Source organism: Spodoptera frugiperda, chromosome 23 (assembly GCF_023101765.2).
Source record: "Spodoptera frugiperda isolate SF20-4 chromosome 23, AGI-APGP_CSIRO_Sfru_2.0, whole genome shotgun sequence".
NCBI classification, from domain to species: domain Eukaryota; kingdom Metazoa; phylum Arthropoda; class Insecta; order Lepidoptera; family Noctuidae; genus Spodoptera; species Spodoptera frugiperda.
The window spans coordinates 7,417,971-7,439,336 of NC_064234.1; the positions used below are offsets into that span (position 1 = coordinate 7,417,971).

Here is a 21,366-nt window from a genome sequence, read left to right on the forward strand (position 1 = left end):
CGAGAGACGCCTCAAATGAAAATAGATACCTAATATTTTAAGATTTTTTTTTTCTTTTGATCAGTGCTAAACTCGATAACAGAGTTAAACATAAGTACCTTATATGTATTTATGTACTTCGACATTCCTAATACAGACACGCATACGAGCGTATGCGTAAATTGTATACATATCGGTAAACATAAAATTTAATTGTTTTTATGGGCAACCACTCCATATATCAATAAATATAAGTACTTAGGCACCTAACTACATAAACCTCTTTCGTTACTAACCGACTGATAGACGTTTGTATGTAGCTTGGATGTTGAGTATAAGAGAGTATTTAAGGAACATTTTCCGAAAATTTCAGGGATGCAATAAAATTTTTATATTATGCTTTTGCTTAGTCACCGATTAAGTTCAATTTTACTTCTAAGATATTATATCTCGTGGATAAATAGACCTTTCCCATATATGTGTAAAAGTGTTCAGGACTATTGTAATAAACTATTTAGACCATACTTACGATACCATAAACCTTTTTTATTTAGTTATAGTACTTACAGTGTTCTAGCTTTTAAGAAATGAAAATAAACGTGAAGATATTTTCTATGACGTCACACCTTATGTAGAGTGCAAAACGACAAAACAGTCAAACACATAAGAGCAAACCTATTATTAAAAAAATAATCGTATTCTTTTATTTACATGGTCTGGGTTCCAGAAATTCGAAAGTATCTAATGAATAATACGGCGCCAGAAATTGTCACCAGTATGACATATAAAACCGCCTCCGAAGACTTAGCATTCTTAATCTTAAGATAGGTATATAATTTTATACTTGGACCTCAGCTCACCCTTTCGGGGGATAAACCTGTAAGACCTACAAATAATAAGGGACTTGTTAACAAGGTTATGCGTGAACTTTTATGATGCATGGAGACTGGCATGTAATAGTTGCCAGAGTTTCTATGAAATCTGGTCCCACCTTCCAATAGTTATGTGTGGTACATCATTGGATAGGTCATTTTGATCTGAATAAAAGTTACTATGACGCCAAGTTTCAAATCTTAGTCCTTTCAGTATTATTCTTTTTAAATATAGTAATTTTATCAGTAACCAAGTAATGCTATTTTTACGTCATAATTGCATTTGTGCTTTATACACGATACACGGTCCAAAAGTATCTAGTTAATACTATAGTCAACTAAGACTGAAGCCGGCCATTAGTAAGTAAATCATTTCAAAAGTTTTTGCGTGTTAGGGCAAAAAATCATCCTAACATGCAAACTTTCACATCCTGTTTTTATTTAGAAACTTAGTTGGTAGATAGTTAATACGTCAACACAAACTATATGTATAAAGAATACAAGCTAATATTAAAGAAATCCGATTAAAATAATTTACTTTAAGTATACCTACCTAGTATCTATACGTGAATGTGCATTGGTATGTAATAGTAGAGAACTGCATTGAATGGTTTTGCAGAAGCTAGTAGGTACTTAAGCATCATATCACATAAATATTTCACGTTGGAAGCAAGTATCGCTCCGAGGCGACTCTAATGATGGTGGTCTAGCGAAATGTCCCTCGTAAGTACCCACTGTGAAACCAAGTAATCGCAATTTGCTTCGAGTTCAAATGTTAATTTACTGCAGGTTACACTCTCGGCGCATCTTTGGCAACTTTTATCGCCTCATGTAGTAAGTACACTCGATAGACACTGAAATTAAATGTGTACTTATATGTAAATATTGCTTTAAAGGAATGTGAATGTCTATACTTAGCTCATCATTGCTTTATTGAGAAAATACAATACTGAAGGCAGAATTAACTTTTTCCAATATTTCAGTACCCGCTCGTTTACTATCGAGTCTGAAATCAAAATAGCAGCGTAGCGGGTCCATAAGTAATGGAATAATAGTACGTTATTGATTAAAACACAGCACATTGTGGAGTTTCGTATTGGTTTACTTGTGATTGATTCCATCTAACCAATCGTTTCCGATACGACACGCTTGCTTGTTTCGCAGTATTGCGCTCATTGTGGACTAGGTGCTCGCTTCTAGTACATATAATGTTTCATGACAAGTCTAAAGAGACGCGTTGCGGATGTAATTTGTAGTGCGAACAAAGCACTTAGTGACAATCTGTCAGTGCATCATTGTTTACGGTGTGTGTTGAAGCGGAGTAGGAATAATTGACCCCTGACCCGGCGCAGGCCCCAGAATGTGGAAACACCAGGAAGGTAGGCGAGCATCGATGCCTATTTCTACGAAACCGGTTGATTTATACCTACATGCGATTACTGTTTGTGTTATCTGGGACGCGGTATTCTATAAAGTCCTTAGTAATCAACACCATGGTTCATTAGTTTTGTAGAGTTAAATAACCAGGTACTAAAATCTCATTAAAATTACATTACGATTAGTTCTTGCAGCAAAAGCAAATATTGCTGTTAAAACAAAGAATGCATGAAGATGGCTTGTTATTTGTAAATATTGATCGACATCTTCTTTCTTCATATTTATTTAAGTTCCAAATTTTAAAGCTCTCACTTATTATGAAGGTAACTCAATTCTTATTCTTCTCATTCAAAATAAAAGAATTTGTAATTTTACAACCGAAATGCACAATCGTATTTTTTTATTATGGACCATTTTGAAATGTGTAGTCAGTCAGTAAATATCGGATATTAAACTATTAATCAGTATTTCACCGTTCATGCGGTTTTCTTATCAGTGTTTTATAAACTATTAAACGCCTAATACCTATAAGTTGCAGATTGGTTCGGCACATAACGAGGCACAGCTGCCGAGTCACGCGATATCGAGAGAAGATTACACTCGTGGACCAGGAGACGGAGGCGCCCTTGATTAACAATTAACTATAGGAGATCGTAGGAAGATTCTCTGAGGCAAATGTTGACACATCCGAAAAAGCTCCAGTTGTGACGCCTCGTGCATTGTTCCGCACTCGCCGTCTTAGTTACAATTGATTGGCGTACATGTACATATCCGGCACGCATCAGAACCTCTTAGCCTCCCAGTATCTGCGAGTGTGGACTAACGCAACTTACAAGATAATGTAAACAAATAATAATAATACAGTGATAAAGTAACAAATTCACGGAATAAGTATTTAAAAAAATGGCGCTACTGTCGTGCAACAGATTAAGATTGAGGACTGACTGTCTTCGAGAGGTGAGTGTATAAATCAATTAGTTAGTAGAGGTGCGGACAGATATTTGACATAATTATTACTTGTCTGATTTATTGTTCTTTTGATCAACATCAGACATCGATGAAGTATAGTATACTATTTAAAATTTAATATATTATTTTAAAATTGTTCTAGTTTTCAGTGATATTTTTTTCCCCGGTAATTACAGGACGTTAGCTACTAAATTTAGTTATTTAATCAATAATCTCTATCACTCGATTACGGATTCCAAATTTCTGTTTTCGTAAGTTTTACCAAGGATAAGATCACTATTGCGATTGCGGTTTCAAATGAAATGTTTTTAAATACCTTGTACTCGTATAATTAGCGGCCACACGAAATAACCTTTGACATAACTCGTCTCACTTCATTTTAAAAATGCAAATATACATTCCAAGCAACGCCGTTATGTAAGGCCAAAGAAATAGTAAATGCACGAAAATTGTTGTTTAAACAACCAATTAAAAGTTAATATACAATAATTCCGGAGATTACAAGTAATACAATTAGAACGTTTCTCTGTGAAGCAGTTTGAATAGACAATTGCAGAAACGTTTTCAATATCATTATATCGACCGCTACGCTTTGCGAGTAAAATGTAGAAAGTTATGCAAGTAAGTACAAAGGGCACGAACATAATGTTCTCCTAACAATACAGCTATTATTTTTCAAAGTATTCAAAATTCGACGTAATAACCGTATTTTCGTATATAAAAACCCCAAGGCTTTATTATGCCAAATTACACAAAGGTTGCAATTCATCACGAACGCTACGGTAACATCGTCTCGGACTCTCATGGTTTGCGAAACCAAATTTTGAAGTCTGATATGAGTAGTTCCTACCCACTGCAACGTTTTTGAATTGCAAAATACATATATTTTGAGTAGACGATATGCAGACAAACATAATGTATGCAAGTAAATGTCAATATTTTTTATTTGGATAACAATATGGCAATTTAATTAAAGACATTTGTAAAAAGCTATGAGTATATTTATTAATAGAATTCATATTTGGTTTGCTAATATTAGACAACGTTTTGTAATTCTTACGGAACCAAATTGGCTGGATGAGAAGGACCTCGTACCACGGTCAGCAGTGAAAGTGTACGAATAGTTCAAATAATTATAATACTCGTGACTTCACAGACTTCGGCAATTACGTTTCTTTGAAAAATTACATTAATCTAGAAATATTGCTAAATCCGTCTGCCACGACTTTGAAGATAAAAGTGTACGATCATGTAGGGGCTGGCAAATTCAATGGAGAAACTTGTAATTCCACACCGCACTATGCAGTGTGGAATAAAAAGGTGATAAACACAGATTATATCTCACTCAGACCTAGAGCAATAATATCTATACTTAATATTGTATTATAATTCCGTACTACGGAAATCGATCCCAGGATACTCTACGTAACTGCCGGTTACCGTAACCAATTAGTCCGATTCCTAAATAAATCCTGATTTTTCACAATCTAAGTAATAATTTTTTTTTTTTTTTCGTAATACTTCATCAGATATCAGTCGAAATACGTCCACTACTGATCATTTCCCGGATTGGGGATCACAGTTAAGATACCGAAATTTTTATTATATGCTGCACCGGATCTCTGTACCGCTGGACGCAATTTTAGCACATACAAAAGTATGATTAGTAATAGCTACCCAAATAGGGTCTATAATATAATTTTGTGTACCATGACATACATACTACATACAGTAGGTTTATTTTATCAGTCAATCATTTAATTTCCACGCATTCGATTAAAAAAAGCTACCATTATTAGTTAATATAAACCCTCGCCAATTTTAAATTGGCTGTTCACCACGATTGTTGTGAGAATTGTTCAAAGTTCACTGTAATAAGGGAAATGAAGGAAGAAAAGATTGTTACGTGATTTATTGCAAGAACATTGGGTTTACTTCAGTTCATTGTTCACTATTTTATAGGTACTTATTATGTACATAAAAGTAGGAACACAATAAAAATAGTGACGATCAGCTTTATATCTACATAAAGTTAATCATTTGATAATGTATCCGGTACGTAAAAAGTCTTGAAACTCTGTTACAATTCTTAACCATATTTTCCATAACATAGGGTTATATTCTGTAGGTAAAAATACCTAATACTAAAGCTCTAAGAAAAGGTGGTCCAAAAATTTATAGTTTCGGAGATATCATCAATCATAACTAAATTATTAACTTACCTAATTTTGTTTTTCTAACCGTACAAATTGACTTTAAGTATCTCTCTATGAGTTTAAGTATCTAAGTTTCATTGATAAATACGAGTAGAGATTGCGCCTCTGTCGCAATTATTTTGTATAAAAAAAGAAAAACAAAGAATGACTGAAACATAATTCACAGTCAATCGATTCTTTGATATGGTCTCAATCATAACCTATACGTTGTATATAGCCATTAACAAATTTAACGAAGGAATTAAAAAGAAGGATGCACCTACTGATTAAATTCATAAATTAGTCCAAAAAAAAATATCTACACAATACCGACGTTCGATTAGCGCAGATGTAGACCCGTAAGCTGCGTTTGACAAGGCCTACGACAATGCTACGCACTCGACTACGAAAATTTTAGTTATAAAAATTTATGTTTACTAAATGACTATGTTTATACGCAGTGTTATGAATATGTTTAAATATCATAGTGATGGACGTATGTAGGTATGTAAGTACTGCTAAAGGGTTCTTGGAGAGAAATATGATGAGGCAGAATGACGCGACCTAATTTATGCCCCTACAATTATTATTATCCCAGACGACTTCTCCAAACAAACGAATCATTCAGACGCAAAACGTATAAGCAACATGTTTAATTGTTTGGAATGTGGTGAGACATTAATACCAGTCCCATGCCCATGAGCTAACTTCGAGCTATTCATTGAGGCGTATAGAGTCCGGAACTATCCGGTTTGAGGAAGCTAGCGCGGGTATTAAACCGGCTTATTCCGCCCTAACATTGCCTTGCGTGTCGGTGTCGCACAACATGCGTTGCTCTTGACTGCTCTTGAGCACACTCGAGTAAATCGACATGACGATACTACTACTACTTCTCAAGCATGCGTGCGCACCACAATCAAGTCCATGGGGCCAATCAAAACAGTTCACAATATTTAACTTTTCATTTTCTGTAACGGTAATGCAATCATTTTTATTGTTTACCTTAGCTATCCCAGATTTTATATTCGAAAAGTTATTAGTAGGTACTGTTAAGTTATTAGGTAGGTAGGTGGTATTAAAAACACAGCAAGACTTCAACTTCAATGATAAAAATGGCGTCGTCCGTTTGTTTGTTCGTTGATACGCAATTTATTGGCAATTAGATTATTAGCCTTCATTAGCAGGCTACGACAATTTTAAACAATTTAAAAGGCAATTGGAACTGTGTCTGTTCTTAATTAAAAAAACACCGTAAGATCGGACTTTATTTCTTATTGTCTTTGTACCTATTTACGGTGTCGACCCACTCGCCGATTAAGCAATTAAGTATAGCAAGAGGTGAGTTATTTTAGAAATGATTGATACGAGTCCGAGGCTACGTAATTAAATAGTGGAGACTCGATTCGAGAGATGGTCAAGAAAAAGAATGGTTACATATCTACCCACATTACATGCAAAACGAAACAGCAATAGCGCAGTAAAGTTCAACGTAACTAAAACGTCTAATTTAATCTCTAACGCCTTGTTTCACAACTAGAGAACATATTGAATCATAGTAATTAAATTCTTAACCTCAATGTTTCGTAAACATAACATAAAAGAGCTTCCATACAGTCAAGAGCGTTTAAGGTATATACCAGCTAGTGATACCAGCGTGTGGGTCTTGCATTGACCGTCTTGTTACCATAAAGTATTGAGAACACTTATTATTGATTGCTATTTAATCAGCCAATTACTGGCATTGAAAGCTCACAATTATGATCACACGCTGTTTAAAAATTGCAAGAGATATTCCTACTTAAATTTTAAATATATCAAATAACCAATAATTTATGCCAATTTCATTTAAGTCATTATTTGTTTCCATTGCCCTTTTTGATGAGATAGTGAAATTATTGAATTTCAGAATCTAAGTAAACCCTTTGCAAAGAGCTAAAATATTTTCTTGAAGATTTGCACTTTAACATGAAAAATAAACACAAACCGGAATAGCTGTTATTTGTTGAAAGTCTACTTTTAAATTGCGCATTGTCATGTCAACAGTTGTTAACACAACTCACACTACGGCAGGTTACTGTTAAATTGTTATTGAAGCTGGGCCTGTATTTTACGCTGACATACAATTCACACTGAGATAAAACATTGAACTTGACAGAGCCATTCGGTAACCGTACTTTAGACGTTATTTGTTACACACCATAGAAGTCACAATTTTATATGACACTCCTTGTTTTCAGATAACTATATTGACAATACTATGGTGGAGTTTAAGTTCAATATCAGTTGTATCAGCTTCGCTCAATATACCAACAACTAAGAAAATAGATTTAGCGCCTTCGCAGAATGAGAGCGTGGCTGAAGTACTCTTTCATTGGGAAGACTACAGCGTGCTGGCCGCTATGCTGATAATTTCCTGCCTGATTGGTGTATTTTACGGATACTTCGGTGAAAAGCAGACAACGGGAGATGATTTCTTGCTTGGTGGCTCGTCGATGGGCACATTTCCAATGGCATTAAGTCTTGCAGCAAGGTTAGCGCGCGTGCAAACAGAAGTTATAATTCTCTTGTTAGTTTAACATTCTTTGGTTAATTTGACATGACTATTTCCAGTTTCATCACAGCCATCGAGTTGTTGGGCAACCCAGCAGAGATGTACATGGCAGGTGCCCAATTCTGGATGATTTGTGTCGCCTTTGTACTGGTCGTGCCTATTGCGAGCCACCTCTACCTGCCTGTGTTCATGAGGCTGCGGCTGACATCATGTTACGAATATTTGGTTTGTTATTTATTTGTTTATTCAAGGTAGGAGGAGTTAGTTGATTATTGTTTGACCATACCACTAGAGAATAAAATTTAAAAACATTTGAGCGATACATAGATTCCAAAATGTCCTAAAAACTTCTGACATTGAATTGGTTTTATGATTATCATGATAATGGCTAGTAAAAGAACTAAATTAATAACAATGAATTTGTTTACAGGAAGTGAGGTTCTGCAAGTCCATTCGTGTGTATGCAAGTGCGTTGTATCTAATGCAGATGATACTGTATACGGCTGTCGCGGTATACGCGCCGGCTCTAGCCCTCTCCGATGGTAATTAAAATAGCAGATTTTTTTTCAGTATGTAGATATTCCAGTATTTCAATTCTAACGTTCCTTTTATGACCGTTTTCACCAACCACCCCTAAAACATCTCTTAACTAAGAATTATTCAGCGTAAGGGAACTCTTAGACAACGCCTTTCCTTCAAGTGTCGCTTACGTATATATGAGTAAACCAACTTTTTAAAATTTTAAGATAGTTTCGGCGAAAACAACATTCCCTTTTATAGTAACACTAATTATAAAGTGCTGTGCTAAGGGTATTATCTATTATATAAAAATAAGTCGGGTTTTCCTTCCTGACGCTATAACTCCAGAACGCACGGACCGATTTGCACGGTTTTGCATTCGTTGGAAAGGTCTCTGGCTTCGTGAGGTTTATAGCAAAGATAAATCAAGAGAAAAGTAGGAAAACAGGGAAAATCATTGATGGCGAAACGGAGTTCGCCGGGTTTGCTAGTTAGCTAATAAATAAACGACGCTTATAACATACCTAGGTGCAGAGACAGACATCGAATTTAATATTTCAGTATCATACAAAATGATTACTTACATAACGTTCAGTATAAAATAGATAATTAAAATAAATTAGTGTATTTAGCAATATATACGTAATACAAATAATAACCATAATTATCTAAATGTTTTTTGTTGAGAATTTCTTTTGTAATACAATAATTATGCCAATATATGTTACGAATCACGATGATCTGCTAAATACGAATTAAGACATAGATAATATATCTTGAAACTTGCAGCACAAAAAATTTATAGTAAGTAATACTATTGGTATATCTGAGAAAAAATGTGCATATTGCACATGCAAATTTTATTAGCAGGTAAATATTAACTGCAATCTAATGCTAGAACAAGAATTCAGTCAACCGTTATGGCCATACACTTTCAACCTTGAAAAATCTATATGCAACTAAAAAATGTACGTTTTAAGTTGAAGATAACAACTTCAATGTTATGAAAGTGATGCGCTCGATTTCATTTACATATAACTACATAGTCAATGTCAATAGAAATTTCGCAATGTGTGGAGTTGAAGCCAATATGGGGTCAAGTGAACCCGCGGTATGCGGTGTGCTCCTGTCTCATCGACACGTTAAATAATTCAATGTCACTGCATTCGATTCTCACGCAACAAGGCTCTTGATGCTTTATGTGCTACGGTTACATCAGACAACCCATCGCTAAATATTTTTATACCATAACATAGTATCGCCATTTATATAGATAACGGTGCTACGAGCAATTTACTTTAATTGCATTATGTTATATAATCTTGACAGTCTCTAGAACGAATTAAAATTTTAAGGTCTTACGAGGTACACATTTCTACTCACGAAGTAATTAACCGTGTGGGTGAATTTATTTAAAATTAGTTAGTTCGCGTTTTCACTTATTGGATTTTGTACCAGTTCATACCAGTTCACTCAAGTACGATTTGCACCATGAAGAATGTTATTTCATGTTTGAATCACCTATATACATTCTTACCTACCTAAATAAGAAACACACTTGTAGCAAATTTTTTTTTGTTAAATCAAATTTATTATAAGAAATTGGTTTCCAAAACGAAATACTTTCAAAACTACTTACATAAGCAAAATGTTATTTTTTGTTTAGTAATACCGATCGCTAGTAATGTTACGATTATTTATTCGGCAACTTTGCCTACTTATTATTTCTCAAGTGGTACTTACTACAAAGTATGCAACATTGCCGAAAATCAACATTAGAATTAAAATTCAAATAGCGTGCAAACGGCGCGATAGTACCATTTGGTTGCATCACTACTCCAAACATGCTAGGGTATGCCTATATATTGGTACATTAACTTTTCTTATCCTTGAACCTGCGCTGCTTTGGTAGAACCGTGACGCAGATAACGTACCAAAAATATTTCTCTTACTCTGAGGCAGGGCGTGTTGTTTAAACGAAAACTATGCAACTGGCAAAGTTTCAGCTTTTTTATACTTCGGAAACCATCTACAGGTAGGGCTATTTCCTAAAGATTAATGCGCTTATTAGTGGGTATATGTATATCGGGAAAACACTACTGTATTAAGAGAATGTTATTATATAAGTAATCTAAATATCACATAGGTCAATTTGGAAGATAATTTATCAAAATTGGCAATGTTTTTTTCCACCAAAGGGCTTCTGCCCTTAGGAAAAGCGATCGGTCGGTAGAATCCATCCTGATTAAGCTAAGTCCTGTTAATTAATTTATTCATACAAAGACTCGAATAGAAGAATTTATTGCTAAGAGGTTGAATATTATTTCTTAACGAGCAGTCCAAATTAATGCAACTGCGTAGATAGTTAATGACTTTCAAACTATTAAATAATATTAAAAGGAGGATGCAAATTCTGGTTGTACTGATTTCGAACTTGGCGCTACAGTAACTTTTATTCCGCTCAAAATTACCTATCCAATGATGTAACACACATAGCTATTGGAAAGTGGGGCCAGATTTTATAGAAACTCTGGCATCATCCTTTAGGTATTTCACAGAAGCTTAGCTAGTATCGTAGCAGTTCTACGGGGCCCCTGGGCCACGGGGCCGCCGCGCGCCGTGCGTAAGCAAAATTCATTTCAGAAATCGCAAAAGTCCAAATTTATTTGCGGCAAAATTTAGCAGCACTTTTAGAAAAAAAAACGTCATCATATGGACCCCAAACATAGTCTCAATGTTATATCAGCGGTAATTCGCCTCTTTGAGGGACTTCATGGCATCCCTATCTTCCGCTTGACCCATGTGCATACCGGACACAGAAGTTACCTGTTTCGGATACGGGAGGATATGCCCGAGTGTCATTATTGCAAGAACCTCTTACGTCCGGCTCTGGTTCAGCAATGCTATTCTGAAATTGTAGATTCGAAGTGAGCTCGATCGCATTTTCGACCATCATTGGTCGCGATTATTCCCACAACCGATGACATAGCGGATCACGATCGAGCTCACTTCAAATGTTTTGAATTGAAAATGACAGAATAGCATAGCAGGCCATGGTGCGGATTGAGGGGGAATACGACGCCATCTTTTCCTTCTGCAAAGTAGTTATGCTAGCTAAAGAGGAGGCAGAGCGTGGGAGGGAACGAACCTCCTCACGCCCGAGCCGCTCCGCAGGAAACACTCCGAGTATCGGCTCGCCGTCCGATCAGAACCAGACCCGTGTGTAGGGCACGTCGCGTTCCGCACGCACTTTAAAGAGCCAGACAAGCAAGGGCTGATGCCCGATCAAAGCAGGAGTAGAACAGGGTTTTTAATCAGTAAGATCTTTCTCTCACCTCATCCAAGGGGCGTAATAAGTCATTGGATGATTTTCTACTCATCAAAAAAGGGCCCACAAACAAATTTTTAAACGGGGCCCCGTCAAGACGCGCTACGCCTCTGGTATTTCACAAAATAATACAAGGTTGTGTTATCATGTTACTTATGGATAATATTTTAATATAATCCATATTGCGTATATTATAGACGGCGCCGAGGCGCAGTCGCAGTGAAAGTAAAGTCTAGTATAAAACAGCCACATTCGAAGCAAATACCGCAATGAACTTCGACATGCGAGCTAGCATCTTAGAGTCAGATGGCATACCGTACGACATATCCGTACTATTTACGACCGTATCTATTACTTTATAACTACGGTTCTAAAATGTAGAGGCTATTAAAAACTTTTGTAGAGTAGTTATAGTATGTAGGTACAGGTACCTATTACATTAGACGCTGTTATGATCTCCAATAAACATGCGTTGTTTTTATAGAAATTTTACATAACATAAAATATCCGTACAGGCAAAAAAGGTACAAAAACTACCGAAGGTATCTTTTGACACCAAATAAAAAAATCATATACGAGGTTACGAGAAACACCACCTAATAAATATCATTGACTGCATGGTTAGCCTGTGGTGCCTGCGGTGGCTGGGCAACCTCCTGCCCCGCGACAACAGTAATCCACAATTTGTATTTTCGGGTCTGGATGTTTGTAAACACTCACCCACGACACAGGAAAAAATCATATAATGAGGCAAAACTTTAAACAATATTTTCTCGACTTGGACAGTCACTATTGTATAATCCCATGAACATGTCGTTAACGACAAAATATTTTCTTTCGCTCCAAGAGTAGAGAAATCCTCCTTGACAAAGAAACAAGATGTCACAATTGTACTTTAATTCAGTTACCACAAGTTTTAGAAAAGTGTTACTTATAGTAAGTAGTTAAATATAAATAACCACATAGAGTGAAAGTTATTCCATAATGACCCCTTTCTGTTGTCAGAGTGTTTATAACACTTAATTTTCACATGAAAATCCCACTTACGTGAACATTTTAAAGTCGATATAAATATAAATCATTCATAAACTGAAATAATACCTCCGTCCATTACGAGTGATAAATAAAATCGATTCAGATTTATAGTCGGCCTTCCATTTGTGAAGTTGTGAAATAAAGTAATCAGATATTCAGCATAGACATACGTTGGTTAATTTATCGATATTTTATTGCCATCATACCATCACTTATTGGTAAGCTCACGTTTGCGTTATGCGTTAGTACCTAGTTATGTCGAGCCACAGTACACCTCACTCGCCATCAGTTGCAGCAAAGGTGCATTGATGACATCTATGCACTTTAATCTGCCCCTACCGACCGTTATGACATTGCACAAGTTATGTAACTTGTACATTACGTCGTGTAAGGCATCGGTAATGACGGTTAATGATCCAATAGTAGCCATCGTTTTAGTTTTGGCGATTGGTGTCAAACGTTTTGTGTCATCATTGGTACCTCCATTGAAGGGCAGGCCTTAAGGAACTTCTGCTATATGTCATATTCATATCAAATCCCGTATGTTTTTGTTTCATAGTTACGTAGGTAGGCAAATAACAAATACTCGAAAACAGAAAATATATATGGGACAGAATTAGTAACATTGAACGCTACTTCTTACATCTACGCTCCTGAAATTATGAACACACTAGTTTTAAATAAACACTAATATAAAATATGAATGTACTATTTTAAAAATTCTTTCAGTAAAATTAATTAATTTAAGGTCTTATTTACCCGCAGTTACCGGATTGAATACATACTTGGCTGTGTCTCTGGTGTACGTGGTATGCATATTCTACGCAACACAGGTCAGAACTTTATCAAATTCTTACTTAAATACTTCTAGCAATTTCTAATAAAGTAAGCTAGCTACATAATTATAACTAACTTTATACATTTATTACTATAAAATAAGTACCCAGGCATTGTGAAAAAATAGGCCAGTAAAGTTATAGTGTGTCTTATGTAACATACATTTATGTAAGTACATTAAAATGTCGCCTTTGTTCCATGGAGGTAGGCAGAAACCACATAGTGTTATCTACTACGATAATTAACGTCGCTACGCGGCACACCATAGCGCTTTTCGTCCCGTGAGAACAGTTAATATGCTGGGGCGACTGGTGTTACGAAAAGGATTTAGGTATAAAATTTGTGGAACTTTACAAAATATATTCTTATAATATGTTTTTTGCTACAGGGTGGCATGAAAGCAGTAATCATGACGGATTCCTTTCAATCGGCTGTTCTAATCGGCTCTTTGGCAGCAGTACTAGCAATGTCTTCGACACAAGTTGGTGGATTCGACGTGGTCTGGGACCACGCCTGGCGCACAGATAGACTACACTTTTTTGAGTAATTATAAACAATAATTCATTTATTATACCTATCCTATAAAAAAATACAAGAGACACTTTCCGTCAAAAAGAACAGGACCAAAGCGTCGTCATACAAATTACTATTTATTAATTTCCCTTTTTCCATTATTAGCATAAACTGACAAGTAACGAGCTTGATATTGTAATATTAAACCTATTCACATTCATGTCATAAATAATTACACTTTTATTAAACACATTGTTCCTGGCCACCCATTTTAAAAGAAATTGCAAAATTGTTGGATTAGCACTCTAATCAGGTAATGAAAGAAAATCAGAATGCTCTCTATTATAATTCCGTTCATTTTTAGTCTTTAACTAAACGTGTCTACTCGTAAATACGTAGCTGGTACTTATTTTACCATTGTAGTACATACTGCTTACCTACTAATGTATGTAAGTGGGTGACTTCAAAAGGCACTGGTATGTTGTTGTGCTTGAAGTTCGCTCACCTCGTAAACAAAACATTATGTAACCGATACAAGATAAGGCAAATCTTGTAATTCTTGTTGGTAACAGATCAAGTGCATTTTTCCTGTTTCTGCGAACGGTCATGCATAGTAGGTATAGCTAGTATTCTGTGGTATGGCCAACTAGCTTGCCTATTTGTTACTTAAAGAGCACCTATATATGATTGATTTTTATTTTTAGCATGGATCCCGACCCTACTGTCCGTCACTCATTTTGGTCGGTGGTCATAGGAGGCACCATGTACTGGGTCAGCATGTTCTGCGCGAACCAGGCTTCGGTACAGAAGTACTTGTCGGTGGAACGCGTGGCACAGGTTCGGGTCGCCCTGTGGGTGTCAGCCATCGGCCTGATCGCCGTCTACTCAGTCAATTTCATCACCGGCGCCGTCCTTGCTGTTCATTACGCTGACTGTGATCCGATTCAGGTAAACACGTACCTATTTCAATACTAAATCAATGCAACCTTGTCGCGTTACTCTATATACCGATCACTATTATTAAGTCAGTTGTCGTTTGATGTTGAAATCCGACTTTTCACTAACGTGTGGCAGACTACGAAACTAGCTGTCCGCTGCTTTGCGTGGGTAAAAAGTAGCCTATGTGTTAATCCAGACCATAATCTATCCCTGTTTTAATTTGTATCCTGATCCCTTCATTCGTTTTGACGTGGTTGAGAAATAAACACAAACATACAAATTCATAAGCAGAATTCAGATAATACACAGACCATGACAATGTCAACATGCTTAAAAGTAATCTAATAATGATGTAGTACAATGTCATTACCTCAGGCTGGTGTCATCAACGCATCTGACCGTCTTCTGCCGCTCTACGTTGTGAAGCAGCTAGGAGGCTCACGCGGAATCCCAGGCTTCTTTGTCGCAGGAATCTTCGCAGCCAGTCTCGGGTAAAGTAGAACATCACACACGTAAAAATAACGCAATAAGAAAATATACTTTAATAACTTTAAGTTGAATTATCAAACAATTCGACAATCAAAACTTACACGGCGCAACGTACGAAAGCATCTTGATAACTGACAGAACTGGTACTAGCCATGGTAGATACAAAATTAAAATAAAACTGGAAAAGTCCAGTTGGGATTGGGTCCAGGGGTATCCATGACTAGACTTTTCTGGTTTTAATTTGAAGGTAGGTATCGTACGCGGACTAAAATGCTTATTTATTTGCTTGATAGCGCTCCGGCTTATTTGATACGTACATTTATGATGTATGAATGTAGGGTATGGGAGGTCGATGATTAATTAAAAATAGGTACGTTTTCGTATTAAGTATGTAATTATATTATACCTACGTATACCAAACCGGATCCTACTAGTTATGTCAGCAGGCAATGTCAATACATTTTTGCAATTAATTTTCAGAACCGTAGCATCGGCATTGAACTCACTAGCTGCCATACTATGTCAAGATCTTGCTACAGGACTTCTTGGAATAACGCTGCCAGAACACAGAGGAGCAGCAGTAAGTTAAAGAAATTTCAATAATTAAATCGTGCAAGATCCTTGAAAAACAGTTTAATCAAATCATTTATCATTCACTTTCTTCAGATAGCTCGCTGGGTGTGCCTCGCTTGTGGCCTGGTGTCTTTTGGACTAGTGTTCGCAGTGGAACGACTCGGACCAGTACTGCAACTAGCACTCTCCTTCAATGGGATGGCGGGTGGTGTCGCGCTGGGCCTATTCACACTTGGCATGTTCTTTCCGTGGGCTAATGCAAAGGTTTGTTGCCGCTACTCCACAGTTACCTACTAATATAATATGTCTAAACTAAACTGAATAGTTTATGTACCTACCTAGATACAAAATTCAAATGTTGAATACCTCTTAGCTAGGTATGTTAAGTGATCGGAAATACCAAAGGTTTATCAATCATGGTAGATCGAAAACACACCTTCAATTTATGTATGTTATTCTTAATACAGGGAGCTGTAGCAGGCGGCGTGTTTGGCCTAGTAGTGGTGGTAGCGGCGGGCGGAGGAGCTCAGCTGGCTCAGCTTCCGATGCCGCGTCTGCCCGCCTCTACCAGCGGCTGTGTAGCGCCCTACAACATGACTACGCACATGACTGTCAACCCAGAGTAAGGATATCCAATTAGACTGCCTGTAATGAGTAACATAAATAATAATTTCTCTAGATCTAGATTGTTTTAGCCTGATATCTGACTTCATTATTTCTTATTTTCAGTGAAAACCACGATGACGCAGTTTTTTGGTTGTTCCGAGTGTCATATCTCTGGTACTCCGGTTTAGGATGCGCAGCTACGTTAGTGGCAGGTTTGATCGTGTCGGTTCTGACTGGTGTCACTGACCCAGCTCATGTACCCATAGATCTGATATCGCCGCCGATCGTCGCACTACTCAATTCCCTGCCTAAAAGATTAAAGGTAGGTAGTTTTGTATTCTACCCACGCATACTTATTTACGTAGTTATTTTAAATACTGACTAAACTGTTGTAGAACAATGATGTCTCGTGGAATTAATGTTTTTATTTTTACTTTACAACAGCGAGTTTTAAGAATACCGACTCGGCTTGGATCGGAGCGCCGTCGCAGCTCGAGTGTCCGTCCACCTGGAGTGGCTGACGACAAAGACACACGCCGTCGACGGCGCCTGTCTGAAATGGCTGGTGGAGTGTTCTACAGCGACGCCCCTACACTCACCCGGGGCTACGACAACTTCGCTCTTGGTCTCGACCCAGAAAAGCCCCCACCAGATGACCGCCCCAAGTCCAACAGTATTAAATTTGATCCTACTTCAGATAATTACCCGCCTGAAACCTCGACTTGTTGAACTTTTGAAGCTACGCAATACTGAATAAATCCTCGTAATCAACTCTTCTTTTAGGCAGGTCTACCTGTAGTATAGGCAAACAAATATATTTTTTATATACCTATCCACTTATTTACTTATAAAAAAGCTGAAAATTAACAATGTTTAATTTAAGTAGGTACAGGTACCAATAAAGTAACTGAATAATTAAATTATGTAAAAGTAGGTAGGTAGGTAGGTATAGATTACTAGTTAGGTATGTTCATATTGTATTGTAATTAAAGAAAATTAGCTTTAAATAATTAAAAAGATAATATTTAAAAATTATAAGCAATATTTTTTTCTTGTGTTGGACACGTCCAAGCAATCTAGTACTTACTTATAAGTAGGTTAGGTAGGTACTGATTAAAAAACAAATCTTTGAATCATAGAACCACAACCATCTAGTCCCGGCCTTGGTCAGATTTCTAGGTACTTGCTTGGTAGTACTGCGTAGGTATTAACTTACTACTGGATTTTTTCCGTGCCTGATACGATAAGTAGGTAAGTAAATAGATACTATGCAACGTACTTCCTTCCTATGGGGCCGATGAAAACGAAAAGTTTATTTTGGCGAATCATCACTCAGCACATATTATCATATTTATCAATGTGATAAATAGATACCTAACATGTGAAAATATGATAGTTGATCAAGGTACCAAGCAGGCAGCCACTTTTCAGGACTGAAAGAACGATTCCCGTGTACCTAAATATTTCTCCACGTCACGACACGAAAGAGTAAATATGTAATTAATTACTTTGAAAAGGAATAGTAATTTTAAATCACTCCGATTACATGCACCTAATAACACAAATGGTGAAGTGGGTGTACATTGTAGGTACCGTAGCATTACATGACATCGCGTGCACCCCTGCCAACCCCTTTAGGGTTGAAAAAGCGTGACGATAAAACATTGATTTTTGTTGACTCAGATTCTAAATGAATTGGAACTGGCGAAGTTTAATTACGTATCCGTTTTCTGTATCTGACTGTTATCACAAACATGTTTTATATTTTATCCTCGACATGTAAATGATTTTAATTAATACAACCCATTTGCAAGTATACGTGTTCATAATGCTTGTTGCCATAACAATATTATAATACCAATTTAGAATTACACAAATTGAGTTTTCTATCAGTACCTAGTCTCTACATTACTTAGTTTAGTACTTAAGTGGTTTTGTAAATATACATAATATCTAGTAATTGACTTGACAGACATTAATTTAACAATACCTACAAATAATTCATGATATGTTTAGAAAATGATAAGCTGAAGATTATATCAGTTAGTTTTACACAATATAACTCCATGTTTATATAGTTTTATATGAATTGAAATAAAATAAAATAAAATAATGCCGTATTTTCTTTTATTATTTATTTATCATTATCATTTTAATGTACACTTATAATATCTTTGAAGGCTGACCTAAAAGGAAACCTAGATGTATTTGTCAAATACCAAGTTGTGGTACATTATACCTATATTTGCACTTGTTTATAATATTCATATTGCAATGATAAATGAAAATTATATTTATAATACAATGCTAAAATCATTTCACCTGCCATCCAAGTGCATGATTTTAGCACAACATTTAAAATAAACTAACATAAATTTGGGCCAATAAAAGAAGTCTCTGCTTAATATATTAATAGATATTAATTAATAAGAATATAATATAACAAACATATTATTTCACGATAATAAATCTTGGTGCTGCTGTGATTGTTGTTGGTGTATTTCCTGCATAGTGGAGACAGGCAGAGTGGCGCTCACTGTGATAGATGGCATTCCTGGCAATGACACCGGAGTGACAACGGGCAGTCCACTAGAGATTGGAGGTGGCTGTATTGGTGTCTGGGCAAAGTTACTCATGTCAAAAGTGGGAACTAGGTTTGTTGCACCCTGAGGATACGCTGCAGATGTGGGTACTTGTGATGCAGTATAGTTTGGCATAATCGGGATGTAAGGTTGAGGCTGGTTCATTGGAATGCCAGGTAAGTTAGGTAGTGGAGCTGGAGGTTGCATATTTGACACAGATGGTATACTTCCCAGGTTAGTTAATGTTGCATCTGCTAAATCTGAAAAATAAATACAGGTATTTTAAAACCATATTATACTAAAAACATATAGAATGGCACAGAAACCAAAATAGATTATACTTACTGCTAGAGTATGCTGCCATGTTGGATACAACTGATTGTGCTTGAGACATAGGCTGCTGTGAAGAAATAACTTGCTGTCCTGCTTGTTGTTGAGGGGTAATAGGCGGAGGTATGGTAGTCACGCCTCCAGGAGGAGGGACATAGCTGCCAGGGTTGACCATTGGAACTCCTGACAGGAAAGGAGGAGGTACACCCTGTGGATACTCCGGCTGAACATTAGACACTTGAGGTGCAGACATCAGAGGAGTCTTATCATCATCTATGTTTAAATTTTGTACACCTGGTATCAGATTCTGTTGAATGTTAGCAGTGTTAGGCATCTGAAAAGTTATAGAATAATTGAAATAAATATAGAATTAGGTTTTAACAAATATTAATGAAGTATTTCCTTACCATTGGCACACTAGCTGCATAAGGTTGTTTCGGTGGCAATGTCTGTACACTTCTTATTGGAATCCTATGCAGGTATCCATAGCCTATTCCACACCCTAGGCTGCCTTCTCCACCCCAATTGTGATTAGGTGTGATGTGCACTTCTCTGCAAGTATCATCATTTACATTATACACATAGAGCTTCAGAGCTCTGCCTTCATGCGCCTCAATCAAAGTAAATAGATCTTCACTCTCATGCATGATAGAATCTGCTCCTATTATATAATCAGAAAATGGTCTTAATCCAGCCAGCTCTGCAGGTGACGACGGATGTACCTCCTGTAATGTTAAAATATAAAGTAAATTAAAATAATATTATCAAATAAATATGTAAATTTTATCTTTCTTATTGACACAGAAAAATATATGTCTTTATTGCTTTTGATTAATGTCAATGATGTTTGTTGATTATTTTTATGTTTAACACAAAAAAAACTTACCAATACATGCCAGACATTCTCATTAGCACCTTCAAAAGAGCAAAATCGGATGCTAACCCCAAGTAGGCCCTGACCACCCCAATTGGCACTTGGGGTAATCATAACTTCCCTGACCATTTGGGTTTTACTACTATAAATTAACATTTTGATAGTTTTGTCGACATTTTTCTTTAACAACTCCTTCAAGGTATCATTATCCTGATCTAGCCTAGTGTCTTCAATAGCTACTATAAAATCAAAGAATGCTTCCAGATTCGCCTTTTGACCTGGAGATCCATCTTGAACCTTAAAAGAATAATGTAAGTTTTAGAAATGAGGTAATTAATAAGGAAATGGAATAAAATACCGTTTTACAAAAAACAACACAAACCCGCAAAACATGATATCCTTCAGAGCCGCCTCCTGGCACTTCAGTACTATGGGAGGAACCCATTGATTAATTATAAAAGTCCAAATGCCTATTACCGGCAATTTTTATAATTCAATTAGGTTTTTATTATTTTTTCGATAATCTAAAATTCCTTTACAACCGCAACAATTTTGGCATTGACATTTCTATTACGTGGCATGAAGTTGCAGTTGCATTACACATCACTAGTCATAAACAACTGACCGAATTAGAATTTGTTAATCGACTAAATTATAAAGAAACAGAATTATGTAATTTCCAAATGAGTCCAACTCCTAACCAAGAGCTAAGACCAAGAGTCACGATAAATAATCAATTATTATTATTTACTCCAATACTGTTTAAAAATTATCCCCGCTGATGTCCATTGTCCACAG

General features: G+C 36.3%; 2 protein-coding genes across 4 annotated transcripts; one reads left to right on the forward strand and one right to left on the reverse strand.

Moving 5' to 3' along the window:
- Positions 1-1,940: 1,940 nt before the first annotated feature.
- On the forward strand, positions 1,941-18,895 carry LOC118266691 (sodium-coupled monocarboxylate transporter 1). Of its 3 annotated transcripts, none has more exons than XM_035580174.2 (14): positions 1,941-2,230; positions 2,761-3,185; positions 7,630-7,922; positions 8,003-8,168; positions 8,374-8,485; positions 13,591-13,658; positions 14,051-14,205; positions 14,880-15,123; positions 15,490-15,605; positions 16,084-16,183; positions 16,270-16,440; positions 16,644-16,798; positions 16,906-17,104; positions 17,227-18,895. In XM_035580174.2, the coding sequence occupies exons 2-14, from the start codon at positions 3,132-3,134 to the stop codon at positions 17,509-17,511; spliced, it is 2,118 nt and encodes a 705-aa protein (XP_035436067.2). In that variant the 5' UTR covers positions 1,941-2,230; positions 2,761-3,131; the 3' UTR covers positions 17,512-18,895. The 3 variants fall into 3 exon arrangements, with proteins under 3 accessions (XP_035436067.2, XP_035436068.2, XP_035436069.2); XM_035580175.2 differs by having other exon boundaries at positions 2,767-3,185; XM_035580176.2 differs by lacking the exon at positions 1,941-2,230 and adding an exon at positions 2,406-2,551.
- LOC118266690 (Golgi reassembly-stacking protein 2) lies at positions 18,893-21,152 on the reverse strand. Its single transcript, XM_035580173.2, has 5 exons — positions 20,951-21,152; positions 20,581-20,865; positions 20,102-20,419; positions 19,710-20,028; positions 18,893-19,624 (listed from the first exon to the last, which is right to left on the reverse strand). Exons 1-5 carry the CDS (start codon positions 21,011-21,013, stop codon positions 19,239-19,241), a joined length of 1,371 nt encoding a protein of 456 aa, XP_035436066.2. The 5' UTR covers positions 21,014-21,152; the 3' UTR covers positions 18,893-19,238.
- Between the last annotated feature and the right edge of the window lie 214 nt (positions 21,153-21,366).

Bases quoted from the DNA above. Each gene is read 5' to 3' on its own strand.
- LOC118266691 (XM_035580174.2), top strand. From the start codon at position 3,132: ATGGCGCTACTGTCGTGCAACAGATTAAGATTGAGGACTGACTGTCTT. The intron at 3,186-7,629 runs GTGAGTGTATAA...CCTTGTTTTCAG, and splicing joins GGACTGACTGTCTTCGAGAG to ATAACTATATTGACAATACT. The intron at 8,486-13,590 runs GTAATTAAAATA...ATTTACCCGCAG, and splicing joins GGCTCTAGCCCTCTCCGATG to TTACCGGATTGAATACATAC.
- LOC118266690 (XM_035580173.2), bottom strand. From the start codon at position 21,013: ATGGGTTCCTCCCATAGTACTGAAGTGCCAGGAGGCGGCTCTGAAGGA. The intron at 20,420-20,580 runs GTAAGTTTTTTT...TTAACATTACAG, and splicing joins AGAATGTCTGGCATGTATTG to GAGGTACATCCGTCGTCACC. The intron at 20,029-20,101 runs GTAAGGAAATAC...ATAACTTTTCAG, and splicing joins ATGCAGCTAGTGTGCCAATG to ATGCCTAACACTGCTAACAT.